We start from the raw sequence: 19,638 nt of genomic DNA, 5'->3' as shown, positions 1-19,638 counted from the left end.
AAATAACATTTGTATACACTCAGTCCTTTTTATCTCATACTCAAATACATGCAAGACTATTATTTTGAGGACTGACACGTGATGACAAAGCTGTTGACAACCTGGATGAATAATTCTATGAGCTGTCTTCAACATGGAATACAGAGCTCCCCTAGGGAAATGCCTTCCTGTTTACATGTGTTGCCCTCTCCTTATTTAATTCTATCTACCTATTTTACCAGCCCCTCAGCAAACACAATTCCATGATGCAGAAGCTTCAGTTAAATACTTGTACAGACTAAGCTTGCATTTTCAGAGGTGAAAGAGAATCTGGAGCAGCATCTAATGCTGCGTAGCAGCTTGGGGATCTCCATAGCCTCTGGCACTCAAGTCTCCTCAGTCAGTCTCACATCTTTTAGGACTATCCAGCTTCCAGCAGGATATCAACAAAAGAAAAGAATATTCCAACAGGCAGTAGAAAGTTTGTAGGCATTGACACTACTCGTTTTAGGCTTAATTTGAAAGCATTTAAACACAGAAGCACTGCAAGGACAAGAAGAGCAGAGTGATATTACAAAGGATTCAGAAAAGCTAAATCTGATTAAAAAAACATGACTGTCACTACACAAAATAAATGCTTCCACGCATATTGAAGGAATGGTTATAAGCTATCAGTTTTTATCCAAGTATTTCAAGAGACATCAAGATTGAAGTAGACATCAAGATTCAAGTCTATGTATAGGAGTGTAGGATGTTTCTGTGCGGACATCACAGAGGTGATTCCAGAATCCAGTGCACACACATACAAAACCTCTATTTCTTCATCTATTTCTGTACCGGAAGACAAAAGACCAAGTTCTTCAGTTGTAAAAAACTTTTATAGACCCATTGAAGAAAAAGACATTGTGCACTTCTGTAGCCACAGTATCGGTTCAGCATCAGTACGATGGAGCTATAAACAATTTATCAGACAAACCAGAGCCTCACCATCTTCTGCCTGCTGACCGTGACTGCAGCAGGACACACGCAGCACATGTGAAGCTTGGGGAGTAAGCACAGTATTCCTACATCAATAAAATACGCTGCAGCAACAAAAAGTGTTTCGAGAGTAAGAGATTCTTACCTGACAAGCAACTCTTAACATAGCCCAAAAAACTTGAGGGGAATGTGAGGAACTCATGTCCAAACAACTCCTTACAGCCAGCTGCTGATCTGCATTCTGTGGATACTTCTTGGAATGCTTTTCCTTATGAACTAAGCTGTCACTCACATACACCACCAGCAGATGAAAGGCTTTTGAAAAGTTAAAATGAGAGTGAAATTTGCTTTGGACATGTTATAAGCGCTTTGTTTTCCTAAGCCAATTGCAGTAGCAACAGGTTTTAATACTAAGAAACAAGCTTAGTCTTTTTTTTCCATATGAACAATGACTGATGAGTAGGTACAATTCCTATTGGAAACAGAGCAAATAAGGGCACTTCTCATTGCAAACGATCACAACCTCTACAAAATTGTTTGCTGGAAAAAAATCTCCACCGATTGCCCTAACCCATCACATCAGACGTGGATAATTGATGAACTTGGCCCCCAGCAAAGCTAAGAACTCTGAAAGACAATTTTAATGAAATACAATTAATATCAATAAATTCACTATGCCCTTGTCTAAGAACACTACTAAAAAGGAAGGCTTCTGTGCGTGTAGTGGGAATGGAATAGAAAACAACACAGGAAGATTGCATTGTGAAATCTCAGTATCTTTCATCAACTTACAGAAGCCCTACATGCCCAGCCTACCGCTAAACAGCGATTCTCACTTCTCTCCCTTACACAACAGAGCTGTGGCAACTTAAATCAGTTGGCCCCATGCACACACAGGTGTTTTTCTAAGCTTTTCAGGACAAGAGTTATATTCTTGAACTGCTATTTAAAATTAACCAGGAATTTGGAAACCCAAGAAAGAGATATTCCACTATAATTTTGATTTTATGATCAAAAGCAGAGCACACTGACTAAAAATAATGTATTTTTACCATATACATTCTGCTGAATTCAAGTTAAAGAGTTCTAAAGGAATCAGATTGCACAGAGGCCCTACAATAAACTGAGATGTAGCTCAAGATACTTCTTTACCAAGAGATAACTCCCCTAACCTAGAGATGCATTCAGGAATTAGACTTTCAAGTTTTAGCTTTCAGAAAAGCTTCTAACTGAAAACGATCTTTGTAATTGATAACCTCTTAATAGTTACAACAGACGGCTAAGAAATGAGCACACAAAAATAAAGCGCCTCTTGGCCTTAGTGCACTCCTCCAACATATTGGGGCATATAAGCAGAAAACTTATAATATGTTGTGCTTATTACAGAGGCAAAAAGGTAGATATGTTCACGTGGCTTCTTGCAAATGAGACTTGAAGTTATTTCCCTTGTATTCTGAGCCAAAAAAACTTTTTTTTAGCAAGAGGCTGTCGTAGAACTGAAAATTCTCTTCTCTCACAATTTATTAATTCAGAGGACCACATACATGACCATGACCACATTGTTTCCAAGCCAGATGAAGAAAAGCTATGTTTTCCTGAAATAAGCTGATTGTTTCCGCTCTCCAGCAAGTTTTCACATGGAGAATCACAAACTCTACCCATTTCCTCGATTCTGCCAAAGGGAATTTTTGTAATGAGCCTACATTTATGCTCAGAGAAGTCGAAGGGGTTTTGATGCATGTGCTCACAGACTCTGCTTTTCACCTTGCTCTGTTACATAAGTTTATTCACAACTTAAGCCACAAAGAAAAAACAATTTTCAAATCATGTTTCTGTAATTAGTCTGCAGCTCTCCTTTCACTCCCACGCCAAAATACCTCCAGGTCTCTAGGAACACTCAGCCAGAGGTTACCAGCCCAACGAGTGCACCAAACACACCCATAGCCCTGTGTGCATGTGGAAACAGCAAAGGATTCAACTGCTCAGACTGGAAACACTGCCAGCAGCAGCAAGACTTTTTGGGATTAGAGGGGTAGAGAGCATCAGATGTGTGAAGCTACAGGTGACCAGCCCTCACACTTCAAAGCTGCCAGTCCAATATCATTAATAGGCAACAAAAGCACTATCAAGTTTTGTGTATGCGAGGAATAGAAAAATGTAGTGGTACCTTAGACACTCTAAAGACAATTAACACTAATTTTACTTTTCTCAAGGTGTAAATGGAAGAAAAAAATAGCATGCCCAAAAAAAGTGAAAAAATCACTAGACATGCAATAAAATTATTCGCTACATGAAAAAAAACGTTTGGCTTAAAATAAAACAATCAAGTAATGATTTTTTCATACAGCTGGCCAGCATAACAGAATGTTTTTTCAAGCTCTGAAATCAACACATAATTTGGTCCAATTTAAGTGACCTTTAGATGTCAGAAAGACAATTATTTCAAAGCAAGGTTTTTGATAAATTTTCTCTACGTTAATTAATTTCTCATTTTAAATTCCATTAGTACTTGATCACGATAGCTGTGTCATCCCAATACTTAATGAGGAACCCGAGTACACTAATCTGCTCTCACTTTCATTAATATTGTAAATTACCTCTTTCAAACTAACATGTAACATTTTTAAATAAGGCATTAATGCAGGAAAAGTCTCAATACAGTAAGATTAGATCCTGACATCCTGAGCTCATTTGTAATGCTAACGAAATTAAAAATATTACTTACAGAGGAAAAAATATACACGCAGCTAAGGATTTACAAGATGAAGCCCCCTAAGCTCCGCTCTTGCTCTTTTAAAAAGCATTTTGAAGTACTTGGAGTCTGAATTTATATCAGTGGAAAAATTCAAAGAATGCTGGAGTTTCATAAAAGCCACTGTTTGTATCTGTCTAGTATTAATTATTTTTTTCCATAAAAAACGCTAAACTTCCTGGAAGTTAATGCGATTCATATCAGTTCTTTTCTCAAGAAAGAAAACAGACCTACACAGCCTCTTCTCTAAGGAATCTCTTAAGTCACACTATTACACTAACAAACCCCAAGCGCTATTAATTCCAAAGACAATCCCTGATTGGAAAGCTCTACACTAACACAACCACAGCCTTGCAAACGGTAGCAATTGTTGCCCATTAAGGAACATTTTTAAGAGAATTTAAAAGCTTCAAGGCTTCTTTAAGAAAAAATAAGGCATTTCTAACTCTGCAAGTTTACTCATTTCCTAATTAAACAATTTTAAAAGACCTTATTAACAAATCTCTGAATCTCTGATGTTTAAAGACTGAAAACTTTATTCAGGGAGGTGCTTCCACTTCTCAGAACCTTTCCAAGATGACTTGCACATTCAAAGCAGGCTTGAAACTGGATGTATGTATGCACAACTTTGACAAGTGCAATCTTTTGCTCCACACCTCAAGTTTTGCAGCACTCCTTGCACATACTACTTGATCAGTACTGGAAAAACCTATTTCCTATTTAATTCCCTATATGAAGAGTGGTGGAGGAATTAGAGCACTTAGACAAAGCAAGTAGTATGGACAAAATCTCTCCAGCCTTTAAAAGACAGGGAAAAGATGACAGCAACAGCTTAAGAGTAAAAACTCTTCTGATTACTATGAATTAAAATAAAACAAAAAAAAAAAAAATAAAAAACCAAACCAACCAATCATACTATTTCGACCGATGTACCAAAGACTACCAAGAACATATACAAAAGTTGTGATTATTCTGCTTCAAAATACAAAGTGATTATGACAAGTGTCCAAAAAGACCCAAACAAGTAGGGTAAAAATATTATGCTATACTACAGAACAGTCAGTTTTTAAGCAGGCTCCCAGGTTCTGGAAAAGCAAGACAATTAAAGCCACATCATTTTTCAGCACTGCTGAAATGAAACACTGGCCATTTTGCATTGGACTCCTCTGATCCAACGACTTCTGCGCTGCAGCTGGTTTCTAGTTTTTGTTAGCAATGTGTGGAGAGCAGAATGTGCTTCAAAAACTATAACTGAATTCATTCTACCTTAAAAGAGGGGAATTAAGCAACTCATCTCAGTTGCATCCTGAAAATGAGAACTTGTCTTCACTGTTCACAGAAGAGGCCCAAGGTGACCAATTCAAGCTTGTAAATATCTGGAATTTGGTGAAATGCACACAGACCTTCAATGGTACCTGTTCAAGGAATCCTCACGGTCAGCTTTCTTGAAAGTCTGTCCTTAAAACAATAGTTTGCATATATTTATTTGGTAAAACACTACATATTTAAGAATTACTTGTACCCAGAACAACATTTCAGGATATATTTCCATGATACCAGAATTATCCGAATCCTGAGGATCTACTTCCTAACTCTGAGGGTAACATGTTCACTTTTACCATTCCGTTTGGAAGCAGTCAAGGGTTCTGGACATTCCCAATCTGACAAGGAAATTGCAGAAGAAGTCATCCATCGCTTCGGGTATTTCAGACACTGATTTCTCAGAAGTCAGACATGATGGTGAAGCCTGCAATTAAAGTTTAATAATTGTTATTAAACCTACAAGAGAAATGCAATTATAGCGTCTATTTCTGAAGTCATGTAAAGTTGCAGATCTCCTGGAGCACAGCAGATCTGCCATTACTGATCCTTCTAATGTCAAGGTCTGTGAAAGGTTAGAGAAATAACTAAGAAATCACCTAATTCAAGCAGGTACTCTGAACCTGACAAACTGATACAGACTTGAAACGGTTGAAACTGATCGATAATCTTCTATCACTGACTAGAGGGAAAATATTAGTTCTATCTTGTACCATTCAGCAACCTTCAAAACCACTGATGAGAAAACAGTACTTCATCTAGAGAAAAATGCAGAAGTCCAAGGTGCTAAAAGAAATGGCTCATATTCTTTTTGTAATCATGCGTGGAATGGAGAGACTGAAAGAACTGCATCTCCATCTTCTGGTCTCTTAAGAAGTCTCCCAAAGATCAATCCTCCCTTTCCTTCCCAACATCCATATGCAGACACTGAATGAAGCTGCCAGACAACATCGCTACAAGTGTGAGCAGCGTGCAGATGGTGCGCCAAGGTTTCATACGCTGCTCCTCCAGCGCTATCAAGACAGACAGCTATTCAGACAAGATCAGCTCATGGGTCAAGCACAGTTGACAAAAGCAGGATCAAAACAAATCAGAGCAATCCTACTACAGAGGGAAAAAAAAACACCAATCTTTCACAGCTTGCTGTTGAAATGCAAATTTCTCACCTTCACCCAACCCTGTTCAGCCCACTCAGTGCACAGCTCAATACTGAGCTCTCCTAGAGAGACTTGAGGATGCAAGGAGACATGAGAAAAGCAAAGCATGACCCATAACAAAATGATTTCCCCTGCAAAATGCATTTAAAGATAACCAGATGAGAGAAACTGCCACGACTTGGAAGCCTAGGAGATGGCCTTAACTCATTCAGACTTCAAATGGATTAGTGACATGTGACATACTTAAACATGAAGCACTCAGCATTAGGAAACTCCACATGGGCACAAAGCTACAACGGCCTCGCTCAACAACACAAACTACTGTGACAAGATACTGCACATGCCTGTCCTCTGGATGAGAGGATGACAGAACCAATCTTGAGCTCCACAACTATCACTTAGTGCACTCTTCAAAGAGGCTCAGATTCTATGATAACGTGAGCTACATAGTATTTAAAAAACACTTCAGAGAAGCAAAAGCTGCTTCCATACATGCCTGCCTTTTCTTCATTTCTATACCAGCGAAACTGAAAAAAGCCCATCGAGATATTCATCAAAACATACTAAAGGCTGTGACCACAAATTATCTCCTCCGTCCCTTCAAAAAAGAATCTGTAGGTCAGGGATCTTTGATAACTCCATCCATTTATGGCTTATTCATGTTCTTAGTGGGAGCTTTATCAATACCACCGCATGCATTACCTGGAAATAAAGGCATTTCTCGTGTTAAAATTAAAACACGCAATATTCCCTACACAGGAAAATCTCATTGCCATTTTGTATCATACAGAAAATGTTGTGTTTCATCCAAACAGCCTATCTAATCTAAATAGAAAGAACTCTACACATACCGTGTGTAGATCAAGGCCATGTAAAATTGTGTTATGAATAATACAACATGCCAAGTGCAATGTAATATTTAGGGTATTTTCATTACTAGAGACACAGTACATCAGACGGGTCTATTTTCTAATTGTGGTAATACAAGAAACGAAGAGTACATCTGCAGACATGCAGCTGCAGCCCTTCTCTTGCTCCTTTTCCTTCATTATCCTGAGCGAGGCAAATGCCCAATATTGTTGGGTTTAGTTTCCCAAACACACCTATGAAGGCCATCTTCAGAAGAAATCACACTGCTTGATTCCCCTAATAAATGGAAATACGATAGAAATTCATTTCATCCATGCAGAAGAGCATTTATTAGCTGGATACTAGTGCTGAGAATCATTTCAAGAACAGAAGCTCAAGCAGGGAACAATATAGGGAAAATGAACACAGTCTAATGGGCACAACACTGGAACAGGGCCTCAGGAAACCAGAATTAAATACCCCCCTCTTCTGCAGACTTTGTGAGCGATATTAGACTAACCACTTCCTTTAACTTAATCATAACCTTGGATGACTACCCATAGATTGCCGTAACAGTAATCCTTTTTATATATTTACACATCTAGAAATGAGTAAAATACCATCTACTAACATGCTGCAAACCTGTTAGCTACATAGGCAAAACCACCTTATTAAAGTATTCTGACTAATTCTGACATTAAGTCCAAATAAATAAATATTTGCTCTAAGTATTTATTAAACATATCTTGTTTAACTTTTCAAATTAAAATCGTCAGAACATCTTTAAGGACTGCAAACATGGCCAGTAAAATAAATGCTAAGAGCTCAACCTTAAGGACTTCAACAAACTTGCAAATATTTCTCTCCAAAGAAGAAAGATTAGCACCAAATAAATGGATCATTTCTCGGGAAAACAAAATAGTATCTCTTTGCAAGACTAAAAAAAATAAGGGAATTCTAACATTTTTAACACAATCAAACAAATTTTAAATCAAGCCCACATGAAACAAAGCTGATGAAGGGTAAGGATTTCAGAGTATCATTTGGGATATTAAAAACAAAGATCCTGGAATGGAAGTGTAAGAGCTGTAACTATTGAATAAAGTAATTCAGACAGCTTTTCTGTGTATGTATGTGGCTGTCCGAAAGTTGTATCCTTTCCCTGGGGTGCCCCACCAGCTGATTTTTATTTCATATGCAAAAAGTGCTGTTGCTTATGTTTAAATATAAATTACTTTACAACGCCTCAAAACAAAGGCAACAGAGGAAAAAAAAACACACAGCGACTGCACAGGATAAATTATGTTCAGAACAGGGACAAGGAGGCAGAACCACTGCTCCCCAAAGCAGGTGTTTCCCAGCACAGCCATATTTTGAATCTGCTGCCATAGAATCACAGAATCCTAGAACAGTTGGATTGGAAGGGACAATGAAGGTCATCCAGTCCAATCTTCACATCCAGGCTGACAAAAAGCCACACTGAGAGGCTATAGTCCCATCACCCTCTTATCCCTTTTGGGATCCAAACAAAAACTTGAATAGAAACAGGTGAGGGAGCCCCAAACTCCTTCAGGCCCAGTAGTTTCACAGCATCCATGCAGAGACCCAGAGGGAAAGTAAACATCTCAGTAGGCCCTGTAGAAATACTGCTTTATTCCTACATACCAGTTTGATTTAAACAACAACAAAAGGTAAATAGCGCTATCTCCCACATGCTTATGTTTGCTCTTCTTCATTTAGTAATTAATGCTAATTACTTCATAAGGAAGTTTGAAAATAAGCATTTCACTTAGACTTCTTGCTGGTTATACTTGACCTTTTTATGGAGTGCAAAAAAAACTGCAGTTACTATAAATATCCATAGTTCCTGAAATGAGTCTCTGCATTTGTCAAACAGCTTCAGTATGTTTGGATGCTCACTTGATCTGTGCCTTCTCTAAATAATTTCTTCTCTTAACCAAAAGACTGGCACCTCACATTGAAATGCCATCTTTAATATGGGATAACATTCGCAAGTTACTATAACAGCAAATATATATAAACATTTTTAAGTTATTACCATGGAGTAGTTATTGCAAGACATGGTTATTAACCCATTTAGCCTATTTTACCCAACATTTTTCATCATGTGAAGCAGACAGCCTTCCACTGTGCCTCTTTGCGCATACTTTAGATATTGATTCATTATTAATTCACAGAAGACAGCCCTTCCAACTTGGGTCACCAAAGTACTCACTGTAGCTCTTGGGCTTTTTCCCCAGTCAATTAGCATCAAACAATCCAGTCATCAAACCTCACAGAACACACCTTAAACTGTCATGAAAGCTGCCAAGGAAACCGTAAGTGCATTACAACTTTCTTTTCTATCCACGTCTTTCTGTGCGAAGGCTGGAAATACTATTTCAGTTTCAAAAATGACAACTTCAGACAACAGACATTTACTAGCATAAGCACACAAATCAAAAAGAATTTGAGGATGTACAACCTTCTTGTTTCGAGGGAGATAACACCTCCTCCTGTTTGATTCAACGGGATGGATGTTAGCGCATTGTTTCTTACCATTCAGTGTCCAACAACTGAACAAAGGGGGTAAAGACCACTTAAATATAGCAGTGCCAAACAATCAACAGATGAAAAATATTCTTCCTTGTTTCACTTTTAATTTGGATGTCAAGTCTCACAGTAGCAGAGAACTTCAGTTATCCCCAAACAAAACTAAGCACTTCCACTACTTTTTTAACAAAGGATATTCAATCTTAAACTTCTGCCATCTTTCCCTTCATTTTCAGACACACACTGTTCCAAAACGTAAAACTCCATTTTGTCAGTTTTCATTCTAAGCTTCACAGAAAACGACAAAACTCATTTGTTGATTTACACCAGGGCAGAGAAAATGCATATTTTCCCATTTTTATACTAAGAATTATTCGATAATTTCACCTTTTCACTATTAATCATTTGCTTTCGCAAAACAAAGACTATGACAACAGCTTGCTGATGAGGCTATGAGGTATTGGTGGTATTAGAAACATAGCAGGGAAAAGCACTTTTCCATTACATTCTTATAAGCAAGTAAATTCAGGTAAATTATGTTTTGGAAAATGCAATATGACAATCCCATTGCGTAACTCTGAACGATTACATGACTGGTTTGAAAACAAAGTGTAGATGTCAGAAGTTACAGAAACTAATTGTGTGAAATACTAATATTTTGATTCAACAGTTTAATAGCCCATTCTTTAATTCTGATATACAAATAATCTTCTTTAGTGAAATATTCAAGTCCAAACTACCGTGGGTCCTAAGCACATGCAGTTTTTCCTATGTCAGTGGTCACAATCTACTCAGACAATGAAACAAATCCTAAAAAAAGATACACTATAATAACACGGATATATTTAAAATCATCTATATCTTCCCTAAATGTATTTGCAGCATCAGGTTGTTTGTGGAACATAGTTAGACGAAGACCAAACTCAGGTAATAAATTGCCTTTTCCACTGCTGCATATATTTAACCCTAGAAAACTAAAAAAAATAAGCAGGTACCTTTCCCACACAGATATTGCATAATTAAAATCAATTATGATGTACAAATTTTAAGTCAGTAATGACAAATTAACAAGTCTTAAAGTTTAGGAAGTTCTTACTAAAACGTGGGCATCTTCAGCCTGCTTTTGAACAGTCTGCAAAGCCTGCGACAGATCCTCATCACCTTCTTCAAGACTAAATTCGTCATCTGTTGAAACCTAAATGAAGTTCAAGTTCAATATCAATAAATTTTGTACATCTTTCTTATGCAATACAACTGCACCCATCCCCAGCACAACTACTGAAAAAAATCCTTTTTCTCATTAAACCATCTTACTACATTTAAATAGAATTTCTATTACTGAAATACTAGTTATAGATAAGCCGAGACATCTAAACAGACATCGCTGCATCTTTAAAACGTACTTAAAGTTCAAATATAAGGAAAACATAACAAATCAACTGCAGGAAATCTTCTCTTGAAAAATAAGGATGTGCCTGGCACCATTGCACTTGATAGGAGAAGATTCCTGTCATTCCTCCTAAGATATCTTTGACTGATGAAGTACAACAAAAGAATGAAACAAGAATACATTACCACTTATATAAAAGATAATCAATTCAGTAAATTACCTCTTCATACTGATAATCATCATTAGAGTCATCTGTTAAAACAAATTCTGCAGATTTTGTTAAGGCTGAAACAGCTGATGCACATAAATTCCTACTTCAAGTATCTTAAAACAACCATCTAAGATCTGTTCTCATCACCTTTGCCCGTCATCCGCACAACACAGGATTTTATACATCCCAGGCTTCCTTCAGGTGAACATGCCCAGCTCCAGTGAAAATTACATGAACAAAGACAGAATTTAGATTCAAAGCGTTCATATCAGGTTTAACCACCACGAAAATTTGCCTCCTCAGATCTGTCAGATTTAGAGGTCAAGTACTGCTCTGAATTAAACAGCAGCAATGTTCTACTCTTACCCAATCATCCGTTTTCACAGGGGTTTTAATGCACTGAGACTTCCACGGACTTCACACTTCTAAGTGGAACTAAACGTACTCAGAAAACAGCATTTTTAATCAAATTCATATGTACAAGTTCAAACACTAACATCTGAGAACAAACAGCGCATACCAGAGGACCCTTTAATGAAGCTGCGACAAGTGCCTTCATAATTACAACACAGCTACAACAAAAAAAGATAAGGAACTTTCAAAATGTAAAAACTCATTTGGCAATATCTACAGTTCCTCCAAATGCTTCAGTCAACTCTTCATTAAGAACCACCACAAACGGTGTAAAGTTAAACCCAAACAAAAATTTTTCATCCATTAGCCTCACAGCCCATGAAAGCATAAGATAATGAAAACAATTTTAGCAAGATGCTCTGTTGACAGTTTCCCTAGGAAACGAGTTAGCCTACAAATGACCCACGTAAATAAACCAGAAGTTATCTTCTGAAGAAAAGAAAAGCTGGCAATTCAGTATTTAACACACTAATTTAAATGGTATCTTCTCTTTATGTAGAGAAAAAGAGATGATTTTCCAGCTTTGCATCACAGTGCCTAAATCTGAATTATTCTCCTAAAAAAAACAACGGTTTTGCTACAGTTCTGAGTACAATAAATACCTATTGTTAAAACCATCATCTGCATTCAAGGCCCCACCCTCAAAGCACCAATAAAACTACCAGTTAAACTGCAACCACCTGGAAGGCAAACAGCTGAAGATCACATCCCCCAAAAAAAGGATAATCACCACCTTTCTCATAGAAGTGAGGTTTAAAATAAAAGATAGACATCATTTTGTCCTGCCAACAAAAATAAATAGGGAAGTCTTTGAGTGGAGGAAGGCATAGTTTTCACTAACCAAGTTAAAGTGCACTTGTGTACCTCCAATTGCAAAATAACACCACAGGCTTACTATAAAAGTGCATAAATTAATAGCCAGCGGGCACGAATGCTTCTTAAGAATCTCCTATTTATGCTTAGTACATGAAAGCAAATACGCAGGCTCACAAATTTACTTCCTAAATCGCTGCATCCTGGACTGCAGAGGTGGAACACAGACAGGACTTGATCACAAGTCACCACTTTTCTGCATCTGTAATTTTGTTCCCTGCAGAAGCTTCACCTTCTAACCTAAATGATTCTGGAATATTTAATTCTAAAATCTGAACTATGCAGAAACTCATCTCCAGAGAGATGACTTTCAAGAGATGACCCAACAGACCTGAAATAATGATCAGGGACTTGGGCATCTGGCTACCTTCCAAAGGTCTGCCCGCTCCCCGGTAGAAAAGGAACATCTCTGTCCTAGCCGGGCATCCTAATAAAACAGTGCCTAAATCTTGGCCTTTTCAACTCAGAGGAAGAAAAAAAAGCTCAGCAGAAGTTTTCCAAAAGAAAAGGGAATGACAGCAATGTGTGAGTGCAAGGCAGGAGGAATAGGCATCCTCTAATGCTTAGAAAAGCAAGAAGGACGCTTGCAGCAGGGAAACCAAAATAAAAGACACAGTTATACTGTCTACTTAGGGTACCGTCCTAAAAAGCCTCTATTTTTACCTAGATTAAGGACTCCTAGCAGTGAGTAGCTGACCACACATCCCTTCTTTAAAGAATAAGACTTTTATAAGTGTAGTCATGTTTACAGTACATGAACACATGGTTACAACATTGTCTGCATGAAGCAGGAGGCAGTTTCCAAGTACATGTAATAACTGTACGCACAAACTTAACTGCATACTTCCCCAAAACCCCTAAGCCTTCATTACTTGACAGCACAGCACGTATTAACTAAAAACACTTAAATAAAAGTTCATTTTAAGTGAAATACCATGCCAAATGATTCTTCGCACCATGTTTAGTGATTTGATCAGAGACTACATTTTTCCTAAACCTACCTTTTGTATGATCCTTCCCCTCTCCATCTCAACTACTTCGCTCTGCGATTATCAAATCTTTCAGTGCAGATAGAAACATCACTGCAGTAAACTCTGGATAAATACACCACTTTCAAACACTGTTTTTCCTGACATTTCTACTGACCTAACCATCCTTGTGACCCTCTAAGGCCTAAAATAATGACCTAAAATAATGACCTAAAATAATGACCTAAAATAATGACCTAAAATAATGACCTAAAATAAATAACCACTGCAAACCCTGTGCACAGGCTAAAATATTATTTTAAATTGTGATTTATTTATTTTTTTCCTATTCTTTGTTTCCAAGAATGACAGCCAGGTGCATAGTTAAAGAGAGGAATCTGATTTTAAAGCTACTGTGTCTTTGCAAACAGTGTTGATTATTTGAACATCTACACTGATGCAGTGCTTTGAGCACAGCACAGGGATAAAAGCCGTGCAGTTTCAATAAGGTAGAAACCGAGACACAAGCTTACTAAAAGGCAGTCTTCAGCTTTTGTTTAATCACTTTTATATTGGGTAACATCTTGATCCTAGCAAGGCTGGAATAACTAAGGTACTCATACAGCCTAACACTTAAGCTCTGATTACTTCAAGGCCAGGTTGGATGGGGCTTTGAGCAACCTGATCCAGTGGGAGGTGTCCCTGCCCATGGCAGGGGTGGAACTGGATGGGCTTTGAGGTCCCTTCCAAACCAAACCATTCTGTGATTCTATGGGGTTGGGTGGAGGCTTTAAGCTCCCTTCCATACTAAACACTTCCACCATTCCATGATTTAGCCTCCAAAAACAAAGCTCAAGACATTGATTTGGCAACTCATAGCAATAAAAGAAGGCAGGCATAGCCTGACCTCATGACAGCACTGAAATTTGTGTCCTCTGACCAAAAATTAAGACATTTTGAAGCTCTAATCTGCTAACAATTTGTAACAAATTGACGATGAAAAGAACTCTAACTGATTTCTTTTTTCTCTGCTAAAAGCCACAGCAAATAGAATTACACCTAGGTTTTTGTACCCCAATCTTTACAACTTGGTCACACACAGTACTGAAGAAAACCATGGACATCTACACAGCTACTGGGGAAAAATACACGGTCACAGAGACTGGGAGCCTTACTGCTAAGTTTTATCACCTCTCCACAGGTATTTCGCATTTACTTATCACCCACCGGCACAAATGACAAGAAGAGTCTTGCTTTTCAGGATTTTAAGCCCTCCTTGGGCTGCCCCATCAGCAGGAGGGGATGAAACTCCCCCGATTTTGATACAGAAAACACCAGCAAATAAGCTCTAATCCTTATTTTGGAGTTCTAGAAAGCAAGCACCCATTATCAGACCTGAGTAACACGTGGGAATGAACTCCATCAACCATGTATAGCAAGATAAGAGCTGGGGACAGAAGGTACTTCCACTTATAAGCACATGTATAAATTCTCCCCGAAATTTTATGCCTATTCTATGACTTTAAGGATTAATTTTAATGCCATTATGAAGTCCACAGCAGTCAAAGCACTCACTAATTTGGAGGTGGCTCCAGCTCTGCCTGACTTAGCATTAGAGATGGGGAAAGGCTGCAAACAGAGGGGATGACAGAAGAAGACACACCTGTTCGACACAGATCAGACTTAACAGACATAACAGTGTCTGGAAAAACACCGCTTGAAAAAAAAACATGCTATTAAAAAACCACACTATCAGTGGGGCATTCTGTCCAACTTTCAGAAAATAGTTACTTGGATGAACTTTACTTTAGCTTCAAACTATTCCACTTTTTGTAGCATTAACTATTTTTTGTATCAAATTATATGTCCCTTTTTCCAGTAGCAACCCATTTTTGTACCAAACTACAGCCCCTTTTTCCAATAGCAACTACTTTTTCTATCAAAACATATCCTCCCTTTCTTTGATAGCAACTAATTTTTGAAACTATATCCCCCTTTTTCCAATAACAACGCTTTTCTATATCAAACTATAGCCTTTTTCCAACAGCAACTACTTTTTATATCAAACCATATCCCCCCTTTTCCAATAGTAACTACTTTTTGTATCAAATTATATTCCTTTTTTTCTAATAGCAACTACTTTTTATATCTAACCATATCCTTCTTTTTCCAATAGCAATTACTTTCTATATCAAACTATAGCCTTTTTCCAATAGCAGCTACTTTTTGAAACTATATCCCCCCTTTTTCCAATAGTAACTACTTTGTAAATCAAACCATATCCCCCTTTTTCCAATAGTAACTTCTTTTTCTATCAGATTATATTTTTTCAATAGCAACTCATTTTTGTATCTAACATATCCTCCTTCTTCTAATAGCGATTACTTTCTATAACAAACTATAGCCTCTTTTTCCAATAGCAACTACTTTTTGAAACTATATCTCCCTTTCCCAAAAGCAACTACTTTTCATATCAAAACATCACCCTCTTTTTTCTAAGACCAACTGCCTTTTGTATCAAATTATACTCCTTTTTTTCTAATATCAACTACTTTTTGTATCAAATTATACCTCCCCTTCTTCTAATAGCAACTCATTTTTACACCAAGCTACAGCCCCTTTTTCCAATCATAACTACTTTTCATACCAAACCATATCCCCCTTTTTCCAACAGCAACTTCTTTTCATATCAAAACATCGCCCCCTTTTTTCCTAATACCAACTACCTTTTGTATCAAATTATACTCCTTTTTTTTTCCCCTAATATCAACTACTTTTTCTATCAAAAAAAAGTTTGGTATTTTTATACCAAACTATAGTCCCTTTTTCCAATAGCAACTACTTTATGTATCAAACCACATCCCCCTTTTTCCAATAGCAATTACTTTCTATAACAAACTATAGCCGCTTTTTCCAAGAGCAACAACTTTTTGAAACTATATCCCCCTTTTTCCAATAGCAACTACTTTTGATATCAAAACATCACCCCCTTTTTTTGTAATACCAACTGCCTTTTGTATCAAATTATACCCCTTTTTTTCTAATATCAACTACTTTTTGTATCAAATTATGCCTCCCCTTCTTCTAATAGCAACTCATTTTTATACCAAACTACAGCCCCTTTTTCCAATCACAACTACTTTTACGTATCAAGCCATAGCCCCTTTTTCCAACAGCAACTACTTTTCATATCAAAACATCGCCCCCTTTTTTCCTAATACCAACTACCTTCTGTATCAAATTATACTCCTTTTTTCCCTAACATCAACTCCTTTTTCTATCAAAAAAGTTTGCTATTTTTATACCATAGTCCCTTTTTCCAATAGCAACTACTTTATGTATCAAACCACATCCCCCTTTTTCCAATAGCAACTACTTTCTATATCAAACTACAGCCTCTTTTTCCAAGAGCAACAACTTTTTGAAACTATATCCCCCTTTCTCCAAGAGCAACTAATTTTCATATCAAAACATCGCCCCCTTTTTTCCTAATACCAACTGCCTTTTGTATCAGGTTATACCCCTTTTTTTTCTAATATCAACTACTTTTTCTATCAAATTATACCCCTCTTTTTTCCAATAGCAACTCATTTTTATACCATAGTCCCTTTTTCCAATAGCAACTACTTCATGTATCAAACCACATCCCCCTTTTTCCAATAGCAATTACTTTCTATATCTAACTATAGCCTTTTTCCAATAGCAACTACTTTTTGAACCTATATCCCCCTTTTTCCAACAGCAACTTCTTTTCATATCAAAACATCGCCCCCTTTTTCCCTAATACCAACTGCCTTCTGTATCAAATTATACTCCTTTTTTTCCCCCTAACATCAACTACTTTTTCTATCAAAAAAGTTTGCTATTTTTATACCAAACTATAGTCCCTTTTTCCAATAGCAACTACTTAATATATCAAACCATATCCCCCTTTTTCCAATAGCAATTACTTTCTATAACAAACTATAGCCTCTTTTTCCAAGAGCAACAACTTTTTGAACCTATATCCCCCTTTTTCCAAACGAAACTACTTTTCATATAAAAACATCACCCCCTTTTTTTGTAATACCAACTGCCTTTTGTATCAAATTATACTTTTTTTCTAATATCAACTACTTTTTGTGTTAAATTATACCCCTCCTTCTAATACCAACTCACTTTTATATCAAGCTATAGCCTTCTTCCAATAGCAACTACTTTTTGAACCTATATCCCCCTTTCTCCAATAGCAACTACTTTTCACATCAAAACACCGCCCCCTTTTTTCCTAATACCAACTACCTTTTCTATCAAATTCTACTCCTTTTTTTTTCTAATATCAACTACTTTTTCTACCAAATTACACCCCTCCTTTTTCCAATAGCAACTCACTTTTACACCAAACTACAGCCCCTTTTCCCCCCATCTCAACTACTTTTCGGATCAAACCATACTCCCTTTTTTTGCAATAGTAACTACTTTTTCCATCAAATTAAGCTCCCTCGGGGACTAAAAGCAACGGAAACAAACCCTACACCCTCTACAGGTTAAAAAAACCCCGAGATGAGCCCTTTTTAGCCTCCAACCCCCTCACGGGGGTGGGTTTGATGCTCCCCCCCCGCTCAGCTCCTCTGCCACACGCGGGGCCGCGGCTGCCCGAGGAAGGGCTGGGGAGCTGAGGGGCCAAGCTCAGCCTGCACAATCTCCCCCTTAAAACCCAGAAGGCGAGCTCTCCTGGGATAGAAATAAGGATACTCTGCAGGCAGAAGGAGCCCCGCGCCTCCTCCTCCTCCATGGCCGCCGCGTCCTGGCGGTTGTCCGGGGCAGCGCCGCTCGAGGCTCCCTCTCCTCCCTCCTTCCCTCCCCCCTCATTTCACTCCATATCCTTTAATTCGGAGCCACTCACGCTTCTCTGCCTTCCCCACGCGGTTTCCTTCCCCTCGGCGAGGCCCCAAGGCGAGGCGAAGCTTTGCAAAGCATTTTCCCAGCGAGGAGAAGCCCCACAACACAAGGGAGTCTTTCTGTTTGTTTTTTTCTACCGAGGATGAGATTTCCAGAGCTGTGACCTCCACAGGGACCTTCCTGCTGCCCTCTGTGCCCTTTCTGACCAGGATACATCGCGTTTCCCTAAACGGAAGGAAAGCAACAGGAAAAGGGGAGGGGAAAAACCCCTCCAATCTCGTCAAAGGGAACTTATTTAACCCATCTTGAAGGTCCCTTCCAACCCAAACCATTCCATTCTCTGACTTTTGTAGCTGAAACGAGTGTTTGCTGACCCACCTGAACTCAGCCCTGTGGGACTGAGCTTCAAAGCCAAGATAATTCACCCAAAAAAGAAAAAAAAAAACACCAAAAAACCCCACTATTTTCTACCGTTAAGGATATTACAGTAAAAGGGATGTTTTTATGAGGCATAGAATAATTTGGTTGGAAAAGACCTTTGAGATCAAGTCCAACTCTACTTGTCCACTACTAAACTACATCCTTGAGCACCTCTTCATTGCTTCTAAACCCCTCCAGGGATGGGGACTCCACCACCTCACTGGGCAGCTCACTCCAGTGCCTGAGAAAGTTTCCAGTAAAGAAGTTTACCATACTATAACACTTGGGAGCTTGAAAAATGGTGGATTCAACAGAAAAATTTTAGAATAGAATCATAGAATAGTTTGGGTTGGAAGGGACCTTAAAGATTGTCCAGTTCCAACCCCCTGTCACGGGCAGGGACACCTCCCACTGGATCAAGAAGCTCCAAGCCCCATCCAACCTGGCCTTGAACATCTCCAGGGATGAGGCAGCCACAACTTCCCTAGGCAACCTGGGCCAGGGCCTCACCACTCCCATCATGAAGAAATTCCTCCTTATGTCTGGTCTCAATCTGCCCCTCTCCAGTTTATACCCATTGCCCCTCGTCCGGTCACTACAAGCCTTTGTAAACAGTTCTGCTCCAGCTTCCTTGTAGCCCATTTCAAGTACTTGAAGGACTTTCTGTTCCTTTTCCTTTTAAAATAACCTCATAGGTCCCCAGTCATAAATTTCCATTGAGTTCGTGGGCTTTGTGTGCAATATGAATTCAGAATCAGTGCTTCAGTTCATGCGAAGCAATTGAAAACAAATGCCCAAAGCACCTGAAAACAAAAAACCAATAAGAAGTACAAATAACTGGTCTGGAAGGGGAAGCACCAATTTTGCTTGCAAGCCTTAAGAAGAAATAAATT

General features: G+C 38.2%; 1 protein-coding gene across 1 annotated transcript in view; it reads right to left on the bottom strand.

Moving 5' to 3' along the window:
• Nucleotides 1-18,267, bottom strand: part of LOC104067403 (sperm-associated antigen 16 protein) — a 35,357-nt gene extending 17,090 nt beyond the window's left edge. Inside the window, exons 1-4 of the mRNA XM_054069929.1 lie at nt 18,179-18,267; nt 11,199-11,245; nt 10,685-10,783; nt 5,329-5,456 (exon numbers count right to left, since the gene is read on the bottom strand). Of these exons, the coding sequence (XP_053925904.1) occupies nt 5,329-5,456; nt 10,685-10,783; nt 11,199-11,245; nt 18,179-18,218 (314 nt within the window). The 5' untranslated portion in view covers nt 18,219-18,267. The remainder of the gene's footprint in view (nt 1-5,328; nt 5,457-10,684; nt 10,784-11,198; nt 11,246-18,178) is intronic.
• Between the last annotated feature and the right edge of the window lie 1,371 nt (nt 18,268-19,638).

The sequence above is a fragment of the Cuculus canorus genome, chromosome 6 (genome assembly GCF_017976375.1).
Source record: "Cuculus canorus isolate bCucCan1 chromosome 6, bCucCan1.pri, whole genome shotgun sequence".
NCBI classification, from domain to species: Eukaryota; Metazoa; Chordata; class Aves; order Cuculiformes; family Cuculidae; genus Cuculus; species Cuculus canorus.
This window is presented reverse-complemented; position numbering and strand designations above follow the sequence as displayed.